Genomic DNA, 18,238 nt, shown 5'->3' with positions numbered 1-18,238 from the left:
CAAGTTTCAAGTTCAAGTTTTATTCAAATTCAGACTTGCAGGATGTCCATCCTGAATTGCTCTGAACATCACAATTCCACTGAAGTGCATTAAAAACAATACAGGTTACCAATCCATATAAAAATATAGGTCATTAAAATATTTGAACACTGATTTCATTAAATATCAATTACGTGGTACGGCAGATCATCTGTGTTCTTTATCTGTTACGTGTAAACATTAAACTGACTGAAACAATTACAAGTAATCTCTGAACACATATCAAAATGCACTGAAACAAATGAGCGGAGACCAGGTTAGAAATATCGGTTTCAAGGAACCGTTATGAGTTTAAAAGTCCAACCATGTATGGGATTGGTGAGTTCATATAACGTGTTCGGCGACACAATGGGGTATCCAACTTGTGCGAGTTGCGGGTTTGGCGTCCTGAAATCTCCTGCCGGAGGGGGGGTAGCCAGTTTCGGAACTCGGAGTTTAGCAGGGACTTGGCGAAAGAGCGACAAATGCCGACCCGTCGATCAAACAAGGTGGAGAGGTTCAAAGTCTGCATTGCTGACTCGTAGCTGTGATAACGGGGACCAAGTATGATCCTGCAAGCCCTCTTCTGGATGCGTTCCAGGCTAGCGGTTTGTTTCACAGTGAGGGAAGAATGCCATACAGGAGTCGCGTACTCAAGTGCCGGACGGATGTACGCTGTGAAGACTGTTGTGAGGTCGGCGATCGACACACCAAAACGTTTGAGTCTGCGCAGTAAATACAGTTTCCTGTTAGCACTTGAGGTCATGTTGATGACGTGAATGTTCCACTTCAGGTCGTTTTGAACCGTCACACCGACGACCTTGACGGACACCACGGTTTCTAGAGCTTGACCTTCCAGCGTGAGTGGTTCCGGTAGTTGGGGTGACTTCGCAAAGCAAACATGTAGGACTTTGCATTTCTTTGGGTTTAGTTTCATGCAGTGCTCGTCAACCCAGTAGGTCAGGTCGTTCAAAGTCAGTTGAAGAGTGCAAGGTTGACGGATCGACCACATTTGTGCAAGGTTCATATCATCAACGTACTTCCAACGATCAAGTACATCCCGAAGTGCCCCGTCGATCAAAGCCATGAAGATGATTGGACCTAAGATCGTACCCTGGGCTACACCACATGTCAGGTAGATCCAGTCAGATGTTTCCCCCATGTAGTTTACCCTTTGCCTTCTGTTGGACATAAAATTGTACAACCACGGTACTAGGGCAGGGCGTACACCGAGATCCAACAGACATCTAACGGCGGTGGCATGGTCGACTCTGTCGAAGGCTTTAGAAAGGTCGGTTGTTACCAGGGTGCATGAGGAAGGTGGGGTTGACGTTGACTTGTACATGAAGTCCAGGAGGCTCACAAGAGCGTGGGTTGTTGACCTTTTCTTTCTGCAGCCAAACTGGCGAGGGTCAAGATTAGGAGTAATGTCTTCCAGTATCCAGTTTGCAACGAAACGTTCGCAGTCTTTGGCTAGTAACGGGGTCAAAGAAATAGGTCTCAGGTCATCAATGTGTGGTGGTGACGACTTTGGCAGTGGAATAACGTTTGCCTCTCTCCACTCCTGGGGGACGACTCCCTGCTTGAGTGATGTGTTGATCAGGTCACATAGAGGGCCACTGATTTCACATGCAAACTCCTTTAGTATGGAGGCAGGCACGCCGTCAGGTCCAGGACTCTTATGGGGGTTAGTGGAACGCAAGTGGGCATACACTTCCCAGACGTGTACAGTCGGGAGTGGAAAGTCCGGCAGGAAGGCTGGCAGCGATGCAGGCTCCAGTGGCGGCAGGGACTGAGACACTTCAGCGAATTTAGAGTTAATTTCATTGGCAATCGCTGTGGAGTCATCTTGACTTATACCTGGAGTATTGATGCGATTGATCTTCTTGTTCATGTTGCACATGTTCTTAATGTTCTTGTGCCATGATCTGGGGTTTTCCGTCTTACTACTCTCGACCCTGACCTTGTAAAAGTTATTCTTTGCTTTCCGAATCTCTTTCTGCACCTTGTACTTGTAGTACTTTGAATTGGGTGTAAAAGTTCCTTTTGAGAAGGCCTCTTGTCTCTGTTTGATGAGGAACTTGATTTGGGGGGTTATCCAAGGTTTGTCTCTAGGATGAAGTTTAATTGTTCTTGCAGGAAAGAACTTGTCGATCGCAGTAGTAAGAGTCTCGTAGAAGGCTTTAGTCTTGTCAGTTGCTGTTGTTGCACCGTACACTTCATCCCATGGGTGTGAGGTGATCCATCTCCCAAATTCGCTCAGGCCGGGTTCACGGATTGGTCTGATGGTCTTCTTAGTACCTGTGTTTTGTTTGAGCTTCACCTGCGGTTTCCACAACACACAGTTGTGGTCACTGAGTGACAAGGGTGGAAGAATTTCTGGCTTCTTGTAGCACGTCTTCATGTTGGTAATTATGAGATCGAGAATTGCGTTGCCTCTGGTATTGTTGTGGACAACTTGAGAGAATTCACGATCTAAAAGAATGTCATGAATATTGACATGATTAAAGTCTCCAACAAAGGCAAAGCCGATGTTAGGATACGTTGTGCGAAGCTGGTCCGCCGCTGTGATCAGATGCTCAACAAGTAGATCTTCATGTGGTGATTGTGGAGGTGAGTAAACAGTACACAACACCATGGATGAAAACTGACGAGTTAGTCGCTGTGGGCTTTCTGTTCTTACTCGCCCCTCTGGTTGTTTCACAATGGTTGATGATAAAAGACCTTGCACAACTGTTACCGCAAATAGACTAAAGAACTCGAAACCATGGTGTTAGTAAAATCTTGACAATATACCATATAAAAAAGATAACATGATTTTGGTTATTTTGTTGTTGTTGTTGTTGTTGTCTCTATATCCGTTGGATGATGGTCAGATGTGCTGTCATTTCTCTCTCCCACATGTTTCCTTCTCATGTGTTCACTCACGCTGCTTTTTTTCCAATTGGTCGGCAATCAGCGCAAATTACTTTTAATAAATGTATTGTTCGGTATTGAGGGAAATGGAAATATGTCCCTTGCAGTACAGCATGGCCCTTCGGTACATGGACCTTGCAGTACAACTTCTAATACATATATATGTCATAAGCCTTCTCACAGAGATCAGAATGTATGTGCGGCGATAGATAGATAATGCATTTGTATATCAAAGGTAAAGTCCCCATGAAAGAAAAAAGAAACTGTCTGTACATTGTTATGCAATAGGCTTGTGTCTAGTGCAACTAAACACTGTAGGTATCAATATGTCAGTTCAAACATGCTTTTGTCGTCATCTAAGAAAAAGATCATCCGTTATTTGAACGAGTAGTCCAGGTACAGATACAGGTTCGGACCTGTACCTAAACCCGTGTACATGTACCTGTACCTAAAATCTATTTAGGTACTCAGCTCTAAATGTAAGCCAAAAGTTACAGAAAGAAATTGGAGTGTATTGTCAGTTCTGGCTCACACTCACAGTATATTATTTTGAATCTTTGTATTTTCAATATATTGATTACACCAGCAGGAGATATATTTAATAATTTTGTAGCAGTTACTGCTAACAGCATCGTACCACTAATGCATGGCAGACTCTCACACTCACACACACACACACACACTCACTATCCAGTTTATCATTTAACTGTGGTAGCAATATTTATACACATGTAGTGAAATAACAGTTCAAAGTGAACATACATATGTGATCATTCTGTTCCAGCTCTGTGAAAACTTTAAGGAACACTCTCCGCACTGTGCAGCATGCGGTCTGCAGCTGGCACAGAAAAACAACAATCCTGTCATCAGACACTTTGGGCTTCAACTACTGGAACACTGTGCTAGGTAAGCAAACAAGTGGTTTCTAGTCAGGTTGGATAACTTATCAATAGATTAAAATTTTGCATTCACAATGTTTCTTTTGTCTAGATACAGTGTGTCATTGATGATTTTCATTTTTCAACAAGAAACCTGGTAAAACAAGCAGGAGGAAATAAATTGATCATGATCTTAAAATTTCATGCAATGCTTTTCTTCCATCTAATTCTAAAAGATCTCAGATACATATTCATACAGCAATGTATTTATCCTCTTTTTCTTAAACAAGTAATTGAAATGTGGTAGAATATCTGTATGATGTCCACATTATGCCACACAAGACATCACATGCAAGGTGCACAGTTAGCAGGTCACTTAGCAGTTTTAGGTCTTTAGAATTGTTACTACAGAAAGAAATTGAGCAAACCATAAACTCAAGCAAAACATTTTTTTCCAGATTTCGTTGGAACTCCTGGCAACCCTCAGAGAAGGTTCAGTTTAAGGACACTGTGCTGAAAATGATGGCAGAGGTAAGAACCGTCAATGACGTCATTAGGGTGATATAAGCCAGCAGGGTTATGGTAATAATTGGCATTTAGCCCCAGGGATTTTTTAAAACAAACCCAAAGTTAGGCCTTTGAGTTGAAGTAGATACATCTCCTTGTTTTGTATAGATAAGGGTTTACAGAAGTTGTGTCTGTCTATTTTGTGATGAAGCTAAAGTGAATAGATGTATAGAAGAATGGCATGTTAATGAAGTTCAAACTGCTTCAATTACTTAGGTTCAATGGAAACAACCTGTTTATGTTCATTTACTTGTTAATGTTATTCTAACTTTATATCAAAAAATGGCCATATTGCATTTTTATCACAAAAAATCACAAGAAGAAACTGATTTTCTTAAGAACAATTGCTCACATTGCATTGTATACCAAAAGGTTCCAAAAAGCGTTTGTTAAATGAATGAATCAAGTTGCATAAATTATCTTAATTTTTAGGTTCAGGGTAATGCTTATGGCATAGTATTATGTGTGAGTAGCTTGGCAAAAGGAAAATCACTGGAAGGGAAACATCCTGCATTTTCTGGAAAATGTTGCCTTTCTAGTGTTTCACTTAGTGCCATGCCTGTCCATTCTCTGATATCATCCTTCCATTTGTCGCCTACCTCTCTTTCTTCTTCCCTGAGTGATACGTAATAGTTCTGGCTAGTGCCACTGACCATGACAAGTGGTTGTACCATATAGTAAGTTTTCTTTTCTTGAATGAGGTTAGGAGGTCTTTGTCCCTTACTTAAGAGACTTGAAATTGGTTTTGACATTTACTCTATTATGATCACCACAGGGAGTGGACAATATCTTAACTGAGCAGCCGTACATCAAGGATGCATTGTCCAAGATCGTTGTAGAGTTAATCAAGAGAGAATGGCCGCAGCACTGGCCCACTATGATGGAGGAGCTCAGCCGGGTTGCAGCACTGGGGGTAAGTCCTCACAAACTGGACTTGATTGATGGCATCCTCTGAAGATCCCAAATCAATCTGTGAAGTGAAGAAAAGCACAGTCTAGACTTCAAGTTCCTGTATTGCTATGAAACAGTTACTGGTATTATTTGAATGGGCTTACATAACTTGTGTTCACTTTGAGTGCAGAACTGGAATGACATGTCAGGAGCAGCTTGACATATCAACTTAACTTAATGTGGAAGGTAAACTTTTCCCTCCTTTGGCTTCACAGGAGACGCAGACAGAGTTGGTTTTGCTGATCTTCCTGCGGTTGGTGGAGGACATCGTAGCTTTCCAGAATCTGCCATCTCAGCGCAGGAAGGACATCCTGCAGTGCCTGACTGCCCACATGGGGGAGCTGTTCACCTTCTTCACCACCACTCTGCAGACCCACACCTTGCAGTACCATCAACTGGTGAGAGGGGACACTGTAAAGTGATCTATGGTGTCTTCTGTGTCTTTTGTTGTAGAGCAGTGACCACCAATCATGTCTTCCCTATCCTTATAATGCATTTAATGGCAAATAGAAGCTGTCAAAAGTCACCTACCTGACGTTTCGTTCTCGAAAAACTAACATTGAGAGGGTAGCCCGGCTTCTAAAATGTCCATTCTCAACTTTTCGGAACTTTCTGACCACTGGAACACATGTGATTTGCATCCAAACGCAACTCGGTGACCTTTGACCCCATCTGGCACTACAATGACAGCTACATAACAAACTTCTTTCTAGTGTCCAGGCACCCAAAACAGGCTTGAAAGTCTGGTTTTTTCGACATAATAAAAAACCTACAACCCTTACCTGTAGAATACAGCTCCAAGATGCCAACATTTCCAAAGAAAAACACATCTTCTGATACTTTTAAAAATCAATCCTGTGGGGACTCACCGGGGACCTTCTGCGCAGCCGTCAATTAGGGTCATTGCCCTGTAGGCTCAAGCAGCTATACTTACTGAGTTTTTCTTTTACAGGCTCACAGTCCAGGGGAAGCAGAGAAAATCAAGGTAACATTATTTTCAAATATTGCCTGTGTTTGATAATCATTTGTGTCATATATAAAATATTCTATAAAAGCTGATATGAAATTTACAAAGTAAAAAAAGTGAGTTATAGTGAAATTCCTATTGATAAAACCCAATGTAGGGCTACTTATTACATTTGCCTTGACAATCTGGGGATTGATAAACTTCATTGCAGATTTGTTACCCATGTATACTGAATTATTTCTGAGTTATTATATTGGGTAACATTTTCCCCTGTTATTCTGCACTGTTAGGCCCAGTGCCACTGCCGTGTGGCCCAGGCTGTTCTGAAGACACTGTGTGGGTATGTAGAGTGGGTGTCAGTCTCCCACGTGTTTGCTAACGACGGGAAGCTGGTGGAGTCGCTCTGCTTGTTACTGGGACAACAGGACTTCCAGCTGCACGCTGCCGAATGTTTACTTCTCCTGGTCAACAGAAGGGTCTGTTTGTACCTTTTCTTATCTTCTTAAAATGGAGCAATTTTGTCTTACTGTATTTTGCTGGTTTGTTGTCTATTAATTTGACCTTAAGTTCACTAACACCCTACATGTATTTTCAGGGTCGAACTGAAGAAAGAAAACCTCTGTTACTCTTGTTTAATGATGGAGCCATGGACACTATTCTATCAGCTGCAAGGTAACAAGCTAGTGGTTGCTACAAATGGCAAGTTGATCTATTAAGTAGCATTATTTAGTCTCTACTATAGACTACTACTATGCCATATTTCAGAAAAATGTAAGCCATGTGGCCCAATCTGTGTTTGCCCCTTACAGCTCTGCAGACAGAGAAGCCCTGCAGAATGAGCAGCATTACCTGTTCCTGAAGCGCCTGTGTCAGCTGCTGGTCGGCCTGGGGCAGCAACTAGGGACTCTCTGGGTCAGTAACATTCATTCAGTACTAGTCAATGACGTAAGACACTTGGAATCTTCTACAGTTTAAACAACCAGTGTTGATTTAATCTAATAGTGTTTGTGATTGTAACTTGACGCAATTTTTAGATTATAACTTCTGATATGTGATCATGTACAGGGTCCGACTGGCTTGGGAGTGGGCTGTCCGTCAAACTTCAGCAAATACCTATCAGCCATTCTGTCCTTCACAGCTCACAGCAGCCAGGTAGGTCTAGAGTGGAGTGTTGAGAACTTTAGGACTGGAGAACTAGTGATTGTAAATGAAATAGATGTATGACACAAAAATGTATTGTACCGGTAGCTCTGTAGAAGAACAAAATCTTGATATAGTATTGATAAGTCTGTATTATGTGACTGTATCGCTGTATCATTCAATAGCTAGAACGTGTTGTTCAACAGGTCCTTTGGTGTTATTATCAGCTTCACAAACATACAAAATGTATGGAGTATAGTGTTTGGAATGTGTTATGAATGTACTTAAGGATAAAGATGCTTACATATCTAATACCATAAGTTTGTCTAAGCAGAATCTCTACCAGACGGTTCCTCTCCAAACACTCCACACCTTTTATTAAGAAAAAGACCCAATACACAAGTCAAAACTTGTTTGAACAGAGCACTGAAAAGGCTTTTTCTGTTCCCCAGAGCCTGTCCTCTCTGACCCAGGGGCTGTGGGCAGCATTCCTCAGACACGAGCACATCTCCAAGGACTCCATCTTTCTCGAGTTTGTCCCTAAAGTCCTTCAACAGGCAACCATTAATGTTGTAAAGGTACGAAATTCACAATGTTGTAATCAGCAGAAGTTTTCCCCAGAATGTATGCAATGATCCATTTTGGTATGTTTTGGCATGTACATGTACTATAATGAAATTGACCGAAGTTGCACTACACGGATATACAAATGTACATAAGTTTGCAGTTTTCTCAGCATTTTCATAATACATGGTGCATTCCAGAAAAAATGGTCTCATTGTTGAATATCATATACTGTAAATGCAGAAAATTTCGCGGTGGATTAATGTTCGCGGTTTTCGCGGCGGCCGCTTCCCCGCGAATTTAAAACCACCGCGAACATTTTTCCATAACAGTAAGAGAATACCGTGCATGGCGCTACCGCGAAATTAAATCCACCGCGAAAAGTCCATTTTCCCGCAACCGCGAAATTAAATCCCCGCGAACTTTAATGCATTTACAGTATATGATTCATAATATGAAAATATATGAAATATGTCTTACATGTCTACTGCCTAGCTATGTGCTGATTTACAGTTTTGTGTGTGACTTCTACATCATAGTACATGTATTTCCAGACCGGCCTCCCCTCCTGTTCTGATTCCCCCAGCTGTACCTTCTCCCAGGTCGACTTTGACAGCGATGATGAGTTCAACTCATTCTTTGCAGGTTAGTGGCAACTTTGATTTGCCCTGGACATTGCTGTAAAATATTCTTCCTCCATCAATATTTTGAAGTAAATTGGGAAGTAGCTTTCATTTTTATGCGCCCTACAATCATATTTCTTTATTCCATAACTATAGCATTCCGTGCCCAAATCGTGGAGACCGTGCGGTTGTGTACAGGCCTCATGCCAAAGGTGGCATTCCATTATACCGACCAGTGGATCCGCCAACTCATGGCCTCCCCCATTGACCCTGGTGATGCCACGGCACCTGGCCAGGGATACTGCAACCTGACCTCCCCCTCGTTTGTGAGATGGGACGGTCTGACCTGTTACATGGAAACCGTCGTCAACAAGATAGTAAAGCTGGAAGCTGTTCAGGTTGACTTGTTCAATTGTTTAGTTTTAGATTTATGCTATAGCTTTCAATAGAAATCAGTGTGGCATTTAACTGCATCCAGTGATATATTGAGATGTAGCACTTCTAACATTGTGCCCCTGATATTGGGATTTGTGACTTTCCAAATCATACCTCCTTGTTGTTTTGTACTATATGGTATAGTGTTATGCAATACATTTAGATTCACAGGCTGTATGTTGACACAGAAGATGATTCTTTGTCTTTTCCTTGCTTTGTGCAGCTTGTCATTCCTGAAGGAGTGTCCCTCTTGGAAGATGTCTTAATGTACAGTCCTAAGGTATGTGTATATAAAGAGTAAATCTTTAAAACTTTTGGAGCCACTTTGTCATTTTTTCAAGATAGCAACCAATCTTTCAGTACATGCAACAGCAAAAGATCTTCCAGTGATTTTGGAAAGCAATCTAGTGTTCGTAAATATGCCAGAACAAAGAGTTGATGTTGAGGCAAAGGAAAATTAACTGCCAAGATTATTTCTCACATAATGACTGCATGCATCTTTAACCCACCAGCCTGCCTGGTGGACACCACATTACTTAACTGGAAATACATACTTTCCTATTAACATTCACTTGTTTCTCTGTTTTGTACAGGACCCTCTTATCCTGTCTTGTGTGCTGACTTGTGTCTCCACGCTGTTCCCATTTGGACTGGAAACCATTGACACCATCCTGCCCCCAGTACTGCAGAAGGTGGGTTTATAATTACATTACATACCAGGGAGTTATGTTCAACTTTCAGTTTTATTATCATGGTTTATTGGTTTACAAACTTATGACTCTGTGATCTTCTGTGTTACAGATATTTGCTGCAGTGGTGTTTTCCCTTCCAGATCAGACCAATGTAAGTTTTCTATTCTTCCATGTATCTAATGCTTGTGAACCATTTATACATGTATATACTTGTAGATTGTTGTTTCTACAACATACATTGCACAAAACATGGGTTCCTATTCCTGTAGTCTGTATTTGTTGTTGTTGGCAAATGTAGAATGGTTTTGTGTTGGATTCATGATGTGGTTGGTGTTGTACTTGTTATTGCGATTGCTGCTGTTGTCCTACAGGCCACCATGCGCAGCCGAGGAGTTCAAAACGTGCGTCGCCATGCCTGCTCAGCCCTCCTTAGGATATGCAGGGACAGTCCAGACATACTTCTGGTCAGTATGTCTAGCAATGTATTACTACACACATTAAATTTTCCATTGATTATTGAACATTCTGAATGGAATATTTTGCAAGAAACCAATTGCAAGATGACTACAAAGGCTCCAGAGGGAAAACTTGAATCTGACTGTATCCACTGCCTGATTGCGTGAAAACTGTGGAGAAATTTGCCTCTAACTCTGTTTTCATATTGATCTTCCATTACAGCATTTTAACATAACATAACATATAAAATATGCAACAAATCATTTGATGTGGCCTTACTACTAGTTCTGAGGAGATGGTATTTTGAACACCTTGATTCTTGTTGATAACACTGAAACTTGTGGTTATGGTGAATGTCAGGCTGAGTGTACTTTTTCTGTTGTTCCACAGGCATCGTTTGACCTTCTGTACGGCTATGTGAAGAAGCTGCTGGCAGAGGAGCCTTCGCTGACACAGATGGAGAAAACCACACTGTCGGAGTCCCTCATGCTTATCAGTAACCAGTTCAAGAACTTTGACCGACAGTCAGCTTTCATACAGGAGATGGTTTCACCTGTCAGTGCAGTCTGGCTTTCACCCACCATGAAACAGTAAGGACATAAATGTCATTAACAGTATATTAAGGTACCAGAGTTATCAAATAGCATAATTTTTTTATGTAGACTATAGACATATTCTCCACTTAATATGTCAGGTAATGATACCTTACTGATATTTAGAGCATATAATGATTAAGATGAATAAATGGATAATGTAATTATTTTATCTGCAATGATTGATTTAAAAATGGAACTATGTACAGCTTTGTAGAGTAGTGATTGTTATTAACAAGTAGCATTCTCATTAGGTAGCTTTGAACAATGCTTACAGCTAGATGTGCAAATGTTAGGTGTGACTGGTAATGCAGTGTAACATAACCAGCTACTACTGTGCCATTTGATTGCAAAGATTGGTTATACAGGCTGTATAGGCACAGAAATCAAAAAGAATGAAATCATCTTTTACAGAGGAAATAGATGAAGAGAAAATTGAAGTGCAATTTCAGGTAATGTAGATAGATGGCATTGCTGTGCTGACTACAGAATGATGATGGTAACCGGTACCTGTTTCTGCAGGGTTGTGTCATCACCAGCACTATTCATCTCCTCTGTGGGCATGGATAAACCAGCATGTCCCACTGGCCAGAATGACCCAGCTCAGAGGGACAGGCAACAGGTAAAACATTAAATCTCATTCTTTGTCCATCTATGATACCAATAAGACACTGATTTTCTACACAGTATCCAGAGAGAATTAAATGCAATTATGCATCCTTTCCCACCAAATGGTCTATTGAATAAGTTTGTTGCAGATGGGAAATATATTAAGATATTTTACACAAAAAGTCTGTCATAAAGATCTCATCAATTCTGTCAAGTTCCCATTTGATTGTTCCTGTTAGTGGTTTCAACTAGTTACCCTCCCATCAAGTCTTGGAAGTCAAGTCTTGTCAAATGTGCATGCTTCATTTTCTGTCTTGAAAATGCCTAACTCTGCATTTTTAAGAGACATCTGGTGGCAGGGATGTAAAATGCATTTATTGTGGTTAAGGTTCTGCTTCGGAATTTGTGTTGACTGCCTGGCCATATAGTCCCTAAGAATAAGATGCAAATCACATTTTTTTCTACCAGTGCACATTGCAGATATTTGCACTTATTGATTAAACCCAACTCCTCTAAGGGACTGTAACAGAACTCTGCTGCTGCTTTTCAACATTAATTTCCACACTGCTTGAGCTCATCTGCAACTCCAAGATCAATACTACAGAATCCTTCCACTTTCTGACTTTTATCTGATTTTGACTGCCATCTAGATCAGAAGCTTTTCTTGCCTCCCCTTTCTCTATCAATGATGTAATGATTTTCTGACTTGGTAGTAATGTCAATATCCTTAAAGTCTCAAATAGTGCTTCATAGACAAAAAGGAGCCCTCTGTGTCATCTTCCTGTCCATATTGTATGATTGCACATCCCCTCATTATATCTTACATTGATACAACATCTTTTCTGCAAATTCTAAAATAATGTATTTATATCATGTAGAAATATTATGAGGTAGATTGTGCGTCAAAGGTAAAGGACGCCCCAGCCTAGGTTTTCCATGCATGTTCAGGTCATCTGCAGCCCAAAGATCAATACTACAGAATAATTTATCCACCCAACCTCTTATCTAACATTGCCTGTCCTCCTTTCCTTACTCGGTATATTGCTGATGCATATCAAGTCGGCTAGCCATGGATTTACCAATACACCGGTCAATTTCACTTCAGCTTATGCTATTTTAGGACCTCCAAGCTTCATCTGTTGTATTGATTGCAGACAGTGTCAGATGGGATTGCCCTGATGTCATCCCATCATGGGGTTTACCCAAGTGTTTATCAATACAATCCTGTTGATCTGCTTGAAGCACAGATTATATGTAGTTCTATTAAACCAGTTGTTTGATTTTAGGCTGCATTTTGTTGTCTGCCTATGATAAAAAACAGCCAAATTGTAGGTTAAAAACACCAAAGGATTCAAAAGCACAATGCTGGACTGGAAGATATGCATGACAAGACTTTTAAAGTAAAAGCCCGTGTCCTGGTCAACACAGTTTCAGGGAGTAGATAGAGTCAGATTCAAGTTTTCCCTCAAGGGCCTCATGATTAGTTTGTTTTCACAATGTATTCTAGCTTTACTTTCACTTAGACATGTTACAATAGCAAGGGAATGAATTGGTGTAGCCTTAGGAATTTCTTTTACACGATGGCTATGTTGTAAATATCAGAACCCATAACACTGATGGTACACAGGGAAAAGGATACCTGAGGAAGTAAGCACTATGCTTCTATACTAATGGCTGATGATGCAATGTGGCTGGAGACAACTTTATGTACTCTGTAACACTGGTTCTAGGCTCCCCTACATGTAGATGTGGGCTGGTTGGCTTAATGTTGCCTTTAAGGATGGTCACTAACATGCAGAAAAGAGATCTGGATTAATCTTAAATCTCGCACAAAATTTGAATGTTTGGTTTTATTTCACAGGGAATCAGAATTTGCAGTATGGACAATTCTGCATACCACCTCTCATTATTTTGAGGAAGTCTTGTGGAAAATAGAGGGGACTGGAAGAATAATATTGTCTGGCTGTATGCCAGGCCATGGACAATTACCCTGGAATCGTATTAGAGGAATGGGAAACTTTGCCAATATTACAACGATCGGCCTGGTACTCAACCATGCTGTTCCCATGGACAAAAGCTGATTGCTAGTTGTGCTGGTCCCATGTAAATTGTTTGCCTTAGAAATAGACTTTGCAGGGGTATGCAAATTATGTCTTATTGCGAGGCTATACCTTAAGAAATGTTTCAAAGGGATGTTCAAATGTAATGCATTTTATAAGGTTCAATGGCCCACAAAACAGCATCCTCCAACAATATGGCAACCATCTCTGCTGTTTGATACTTCACTGACAATATGAAGACATATATTTTGTGGGCTCTAGGCTGTAGCATAAGATTGTTCCTTAGGTTTGGTTTTGCAAATCAATTATTCTTATACACTAAAACAGAAAGTTATCTCACCTGCACAAAAGAAATCAATTCTGCATAGTCTACATTTACCTGAGGAGATGTTATTCTTCTTTCCTGACCCTTTTGAAATGAGGAGATCTATCACCTGAGCTTTTGGGATCGCTCCTAAACTAGGTCATAGCACTAATGTCTTGTTCTATAGAAAAGTGATATTAGGCATCACAGAACAGAATACCTATTGGCATGTTGATTTTGTTAGTCTACTGTCATGGGCTTATTTTTTGGCAGCATATTGGGCAAATTTGATGTTTTTCATATTGATGATAAGAAGAATTAGAATAAAAAAGTATGTTACCTTGTAAGATATCTTTTTTCTATACATAAACACAATTTGCGGCCAATTTTAATACCAATCAACATGATGTTAAAAAATGTAATTTAAAAGAACATATGGAAAAGAAAAATGAAGTACTTTGGTTGGAAATTTAGATTTTGTCAGAACTGTCCCTTCCAAATTTTTTGTCACCTATAAGTTGTGTGGCACACAATCCTGGTCACTTGTAGATGACAGTTGAGATGGTATGTAATGTAGAACCATAATGCAGGCCATGATGACTTTCCTACCGTTGTTTCTAGAACATAAGCCCTGGCAATATCTAGGAAGCCATAATGATTGACTCTTGAAGGTCATTGACACTTTCTGTTTCAGTCATGTTCAGCATGGTCTTGAATCACCTGCTCCTTCATCTCTTAGGCCATACCGATTTGATTTGTTGGTTCACAAATTTTTAAAAGATAAAGATATGATAGCAAGCGGACATCATAGAAGTAGTGGGTAGGGAGGAAACTTAAATATGACTGTATTCACTCCATAAAACCGAGTGCACCAAGGCACAAACCTGGTCCACAGGGCTGGCTTTTTTTTTTCATTTTCGTTTTTCCAGTTAAGCTTTTTTTCCCCAGTTTTTTAAAAATCCATGAACCAACAAATTAAATTGGTGTGGCCTTATTAGGAAAATCATTCTCACTCTTAGGGAGCATCAAACAAGACTCTATGGATATAGAGTATTTGTGTGTGTGAGAGGTAGAGATATGAAAACAGAGCTAGAGGTACATGTAGTAAGAAAGGCTCCTCATTAGGTCTGATAAGCTAACTGAAGCTTCATTCTGTCTAACATTTTATCCTGATGATCCATCATGTCACCACTTTTGGGGAGGGGGGTTCCATTGTACTGTTTACTGGGTTAGTTTAGACTCAAACATTTGAACTTACATAATTATCTAATTTGTCATGCAAATTCCTTGTGCATGCAGTGGTCCTTAACCTTGATGTGTGAATTGGAAAATGCTGTAAACTTTTGATTTTTGAATATTTGAGTATAGCATTTGATATTACTCCGTACATCCTCTTCCTCAACTTTTTTCCACACTACACAGCAGTATGTCACTTTGTGGCAGTTTGTCTAATGCCTCTTTGGAAGAGCTGTTCAATGTGTCCTGGCTTCCAAAAATGTTTTGAAACTAAATCAGATATGTTTCTGAAGGATAGACATCAAGGTAAACAATAGTCTTGTATGGAATTGTTTTGCCAGTCCATTCTAGTGAAGCTGAAGAAGAGTGATGGATGTCACTCAAAATTTTATAGTCCCACTGATGTACTTAAATTGCAGAAACTGTTTCGGTGGATTAAGGTTATATGTTCCTGGTAGCCTGTTATGGTTGTGCCATGCACATTTGAGATGCTAAAACCACCACACACCATAACCATAAAGAGAGCCAGGATATCTTTCCGTCCTTCCTACATTTGTTTTTAAAGATAAGAAGACCTACAGATTTGTGGAAGGTCATTGACACTTGCTGAAGGTCATTGGCACTATTTGTTGGCCTGATCACCCTTCTACATGACATTGTATGAATGTCAAGGATGGGCTCATGGTATGTAATACATTGACCAGAAGGATATATTGATAGAAACATTAAAGACATTTAGTGTCTGATTGTTGCCATCCCTAGATGCTACTTGTATGCTCCTTGTTGGCTTCGAAGCTACATATTTGCAGGAGGTCATGTTAAGTATTGTGTGTGATACTCATGTCTCAAAAGACAAAATAGGCGCACTTTTAGAGACCATTCAAAGTGATGGTGACTAATTTTATGGAATAGTCATCCTTAAGTACAGCCTGTACGTTCCTCATATGTTTACTATAGGTTATGATCATTACGAGCCCACTCACCCGCTGACCTTAGAGAAGATACAACCTGCACGTACACAGGACCATAAAGAAGGTCATGATGACTTTCTTGGCCAGTCTTGTTTCTGAAGAAGATACATTTGGGTAATCCTGGGATTCTTCTAAGGTTGTTAACACTTACAGAAGGTCGTTTGTGCTCAACAATGTATGGAAAATGCTGTTGTCAGTACCCTTTTCGAACTTTTCTGTTTAAGTTGGTGTTTGATCAAATGAAATTGCCATCCCAAGGCCATCTGAAAGGTCGTCTTTGCCTTTAAATTGCACCTAACACAATCCTGTTCACTCCTTGACACCTAAGGAAGTACAACCTTGGCCTATGGAGTACCATAAAGAAGATTATTATGTCTTTCCTGCCTGCATTTTTTCATGAGATAAGAAGTCTGGAGATCAGTAGAAAGTCACTTATACTTAAGGCATTCATATGCATATCTCACTGCTGCCACCTTTGTACACAGCAAGTATAGTTGGGTCTGTGCAATACAGTTTGGAGAAGTTGCTCAACCTTGGACATGGACAGAGTTATGATATTCTAATTTCGAAACAGATGTTAAAATCTGGACCCAGGATTTTCGTTGAGGACTCTTCACCATTGTTTGATAGGTAATTGCTAATTTCTTTGTGGTTATGTGATAGGACTGTGTCTCTTGGTTCTTCTTTTTTTTTAGTGTTGGTTCTAGATTCTTGGTACAATCTGTAACACTCTTATTACATCATTGTTTATATATATATATATATATGCACATTAGTATTATGTATACTTCCCAGGTGCAGATCACTGGTTAACTGCCCTAATAAGCTACTGTAAATGCAGAAATGTTCGCGGTGGATTAATGTTCGCGGTTTTCCCGGTGACCACTTCACCGCGAACTTAAAACCACCGCGAACATTTTTCTATCATGGTATTAGACTGCAGTCTATGGTGTTACCGCGAAATCAGAACCACTGCGAAAAGTCCCTTTTCCCGCTACCGCGAAATTAAATCCCCGCGAACTTAAATGCATTTACAGTATATAGGCTTTGTAAATTGGGTCAGGCAGCCCTTGGATCAGTACCAAGTGCTTCAGTATATGATACTAATGATATACTGATTGGTGACCTGTAAAAGAATTTTTGAAAAAAAGAACAATCTTAATTTTTGTGTATTTTGCCAATTCTGTAGGTGCTGTACTGTATCAACATGATGTTGGGATTGGTCAAGAGGTGTAAATGGCCTCAAGACAAAGAGGTAAGGTCAAAGAGTTTTGTTTTTTATTTTCCAACAGAAGCATTGAAACCAACATGTTAAAATGTTTTCCAGCTGGACGGCTGTTGTTCAGTTGCAATAACATTCTACATAACTTTATGTTCCCTGCTGTAAAGGTAGTAAGTTACCACCATACTGTGTTGTATATGTTGTGTACAGGAGGCCATGAGAGGAGGATTTGTACTGGGACAGAGTGGTGATGGTGCAGTGGTGTACAGAAACCCATCCACAGCACACATCATCCCCTTACTGGAGAACCTTCTTGTCCTCTCCAGGTAGGACACAACTTTAGGCAGCTCAAGTTGTATTCTGTTCATACCATTAACTGTGCATGCTCATCATAGTATGCAAGTTTGTTTAGCTTAAAACTCTGTATTTTCAAAATGTTAGGTCTTGGACCATCCCTTTAACATATCTGTGAAGTATCCCTATGACATTTCTGTCTACTCTTTATTGACTTTCTTTATCAAGATTCTATCAGTAGAGTTAGATATAACGTTAAGTCATGGAAACAACAAATCGAATGTCTTCTTCATGTATTTACTGGTATATTTGCTCACAATTGATCCCGACTTTGGCCTGTTTGCTCCCATTTTTGGGTCAAATGTACCCCTTGGTTACTGGTAAATCAAAGAAAGATATCTCACATGTTTCAATGTTTTCAGGACCCTGAATGGCATCTGGCTGCCTGCCGTCCGCAGTAAGATTCATGCTGACTTCACCAAGGCCTACGACCTGCAGGAAGGAGAGAGGCTATGTGTTCTTGGTGAGTCTTGTTTGTTGGTGTTGCATTAGGAGCTAACCACTTCTCACAGCACCCAAGGAGCTTTGAGAACTCGCAATTGATAATTTTAGTTGCAAGCATCAGGTATGTTTTTTGCCATTTTTGCCAAGTCTCAATGCCCTCAACATGACAGTAGTAGAATCAGCTGTGGCCTTGCAGTTTTTGATCAAGTCATGCTGAAGCATACCATTTCTCTTTTTT

At 40.3% G+C, this 18,238-nt stretch overlaps 1 protein-coding gene across 1 annotated transcript in view; it reads left to right on the top strand.

Moving 5' to 3' along the window:
• The window catches only part of LOC118409661 (exportin-5-like), a 54,131-nt gene that overhangs the window by 895 nt on the left and 34,998 nt on the right, over nucleotides 1-18,238 (top strand). Inside the window, exons 2-22 of the mRNA XM_035810838.1 lie at nucleotides 3,719-3,840; nucleotides 4,271-4,343; nucleotides 5,155-5,292; nucleotides 5,546-5,728; nucleotides 6,283-6,315; nucleotides 6,588-6,773; nucleotides 6,893-6,969; nucleotides 7,107-7,209; nucleotides 7,363-7,449; nucleotides 7,890-8,015; nucleotides 8,556-8,646; nucleotides 8,781-9,022; nucleotides 9,283-9,339; nucleotides 9,653-9,751; nucleotides 9,861-9,902; nucleotides 10,123-10,215; nucleotides 10,598-10,797; nucleotides 11,323-11,422; nucleotides 17,170-17,235; nucleotides 17,413-17,528; nucleotides 17,919-18,019. Of these exons, the coding sequence (XP_035666731.1) occupies nucleotides 3,719-3,840; nucleotides 4,271-4,343; nucleotides 5,155-5,292; nucleotides 5,546-5,728; nucleotides 6,283-6,315; nucleotides 6,588-6,773; nucleotides 6,893-6,969; nucleotides 7,107-7,209; nucleotides 7,363-7,449; nucleotides 7,890-8,015; nucleotides 8,556-8,646; nucleotides 8,781-9,022; nucleotides 9,283-9,339; nucleotides 9,653-9,751; nucleotides 9,861-9,902; nucleotides 10,123-10,215; nucleotides 10,598-10,797; nucleotides 11,323-11,422; nucleotides 17,170-17,235; nucleotides 17,413-17,528; nucleotides 17,919-18,019 (2,335 nt within the window). The remainder of the gene's footprint in view (nucleotides 1-3,718; nucleotides 3,841-4,270; nucleotides 4,344-5,154; nucleotides 5,293-5,545; nucleotides 5,729-6,282; nucleotides 6,316-6,587; nucleotides 6,774-6,892; nucleotides 6,970-7,106; nucleotides 7,210-7,362; nucleotides 7,450-7,889; nucleotides 8,016-8,555; nucleotides 8,647-8,780; nucleotides 9,023-9,282; nucleotides 9,340-9,652; nucleotides 9,752-9,860; nucleotides 9,903-10,122; nucleotides 10,216-10,597; nucleotides 10,798-11,322; nucleotides 11,423-17,169; nucleotides 17,236-17,412; nucleotides 17,529-17,918; nucleotides 18,020-18,238) is intronic.

This window comes from Branchiostoma floridae, chromosome 1, assembly GCF_000003815.2.
Source record: "Branchiostoma floridae strain S238N-H82 chromosome 1, Bfl_VNyyK, whole genome shotgun sequence".
Lineage (NCBI taxonomy): Eukaryota > Metazoa > Chordata > Leptocardii > Amphioxiformes > Branchiostomatidae > Branchiostoma > Branchiostoma floridae.
This window is presented reverse-complemented; position numbering and strand designations above follow the sequence as displayed.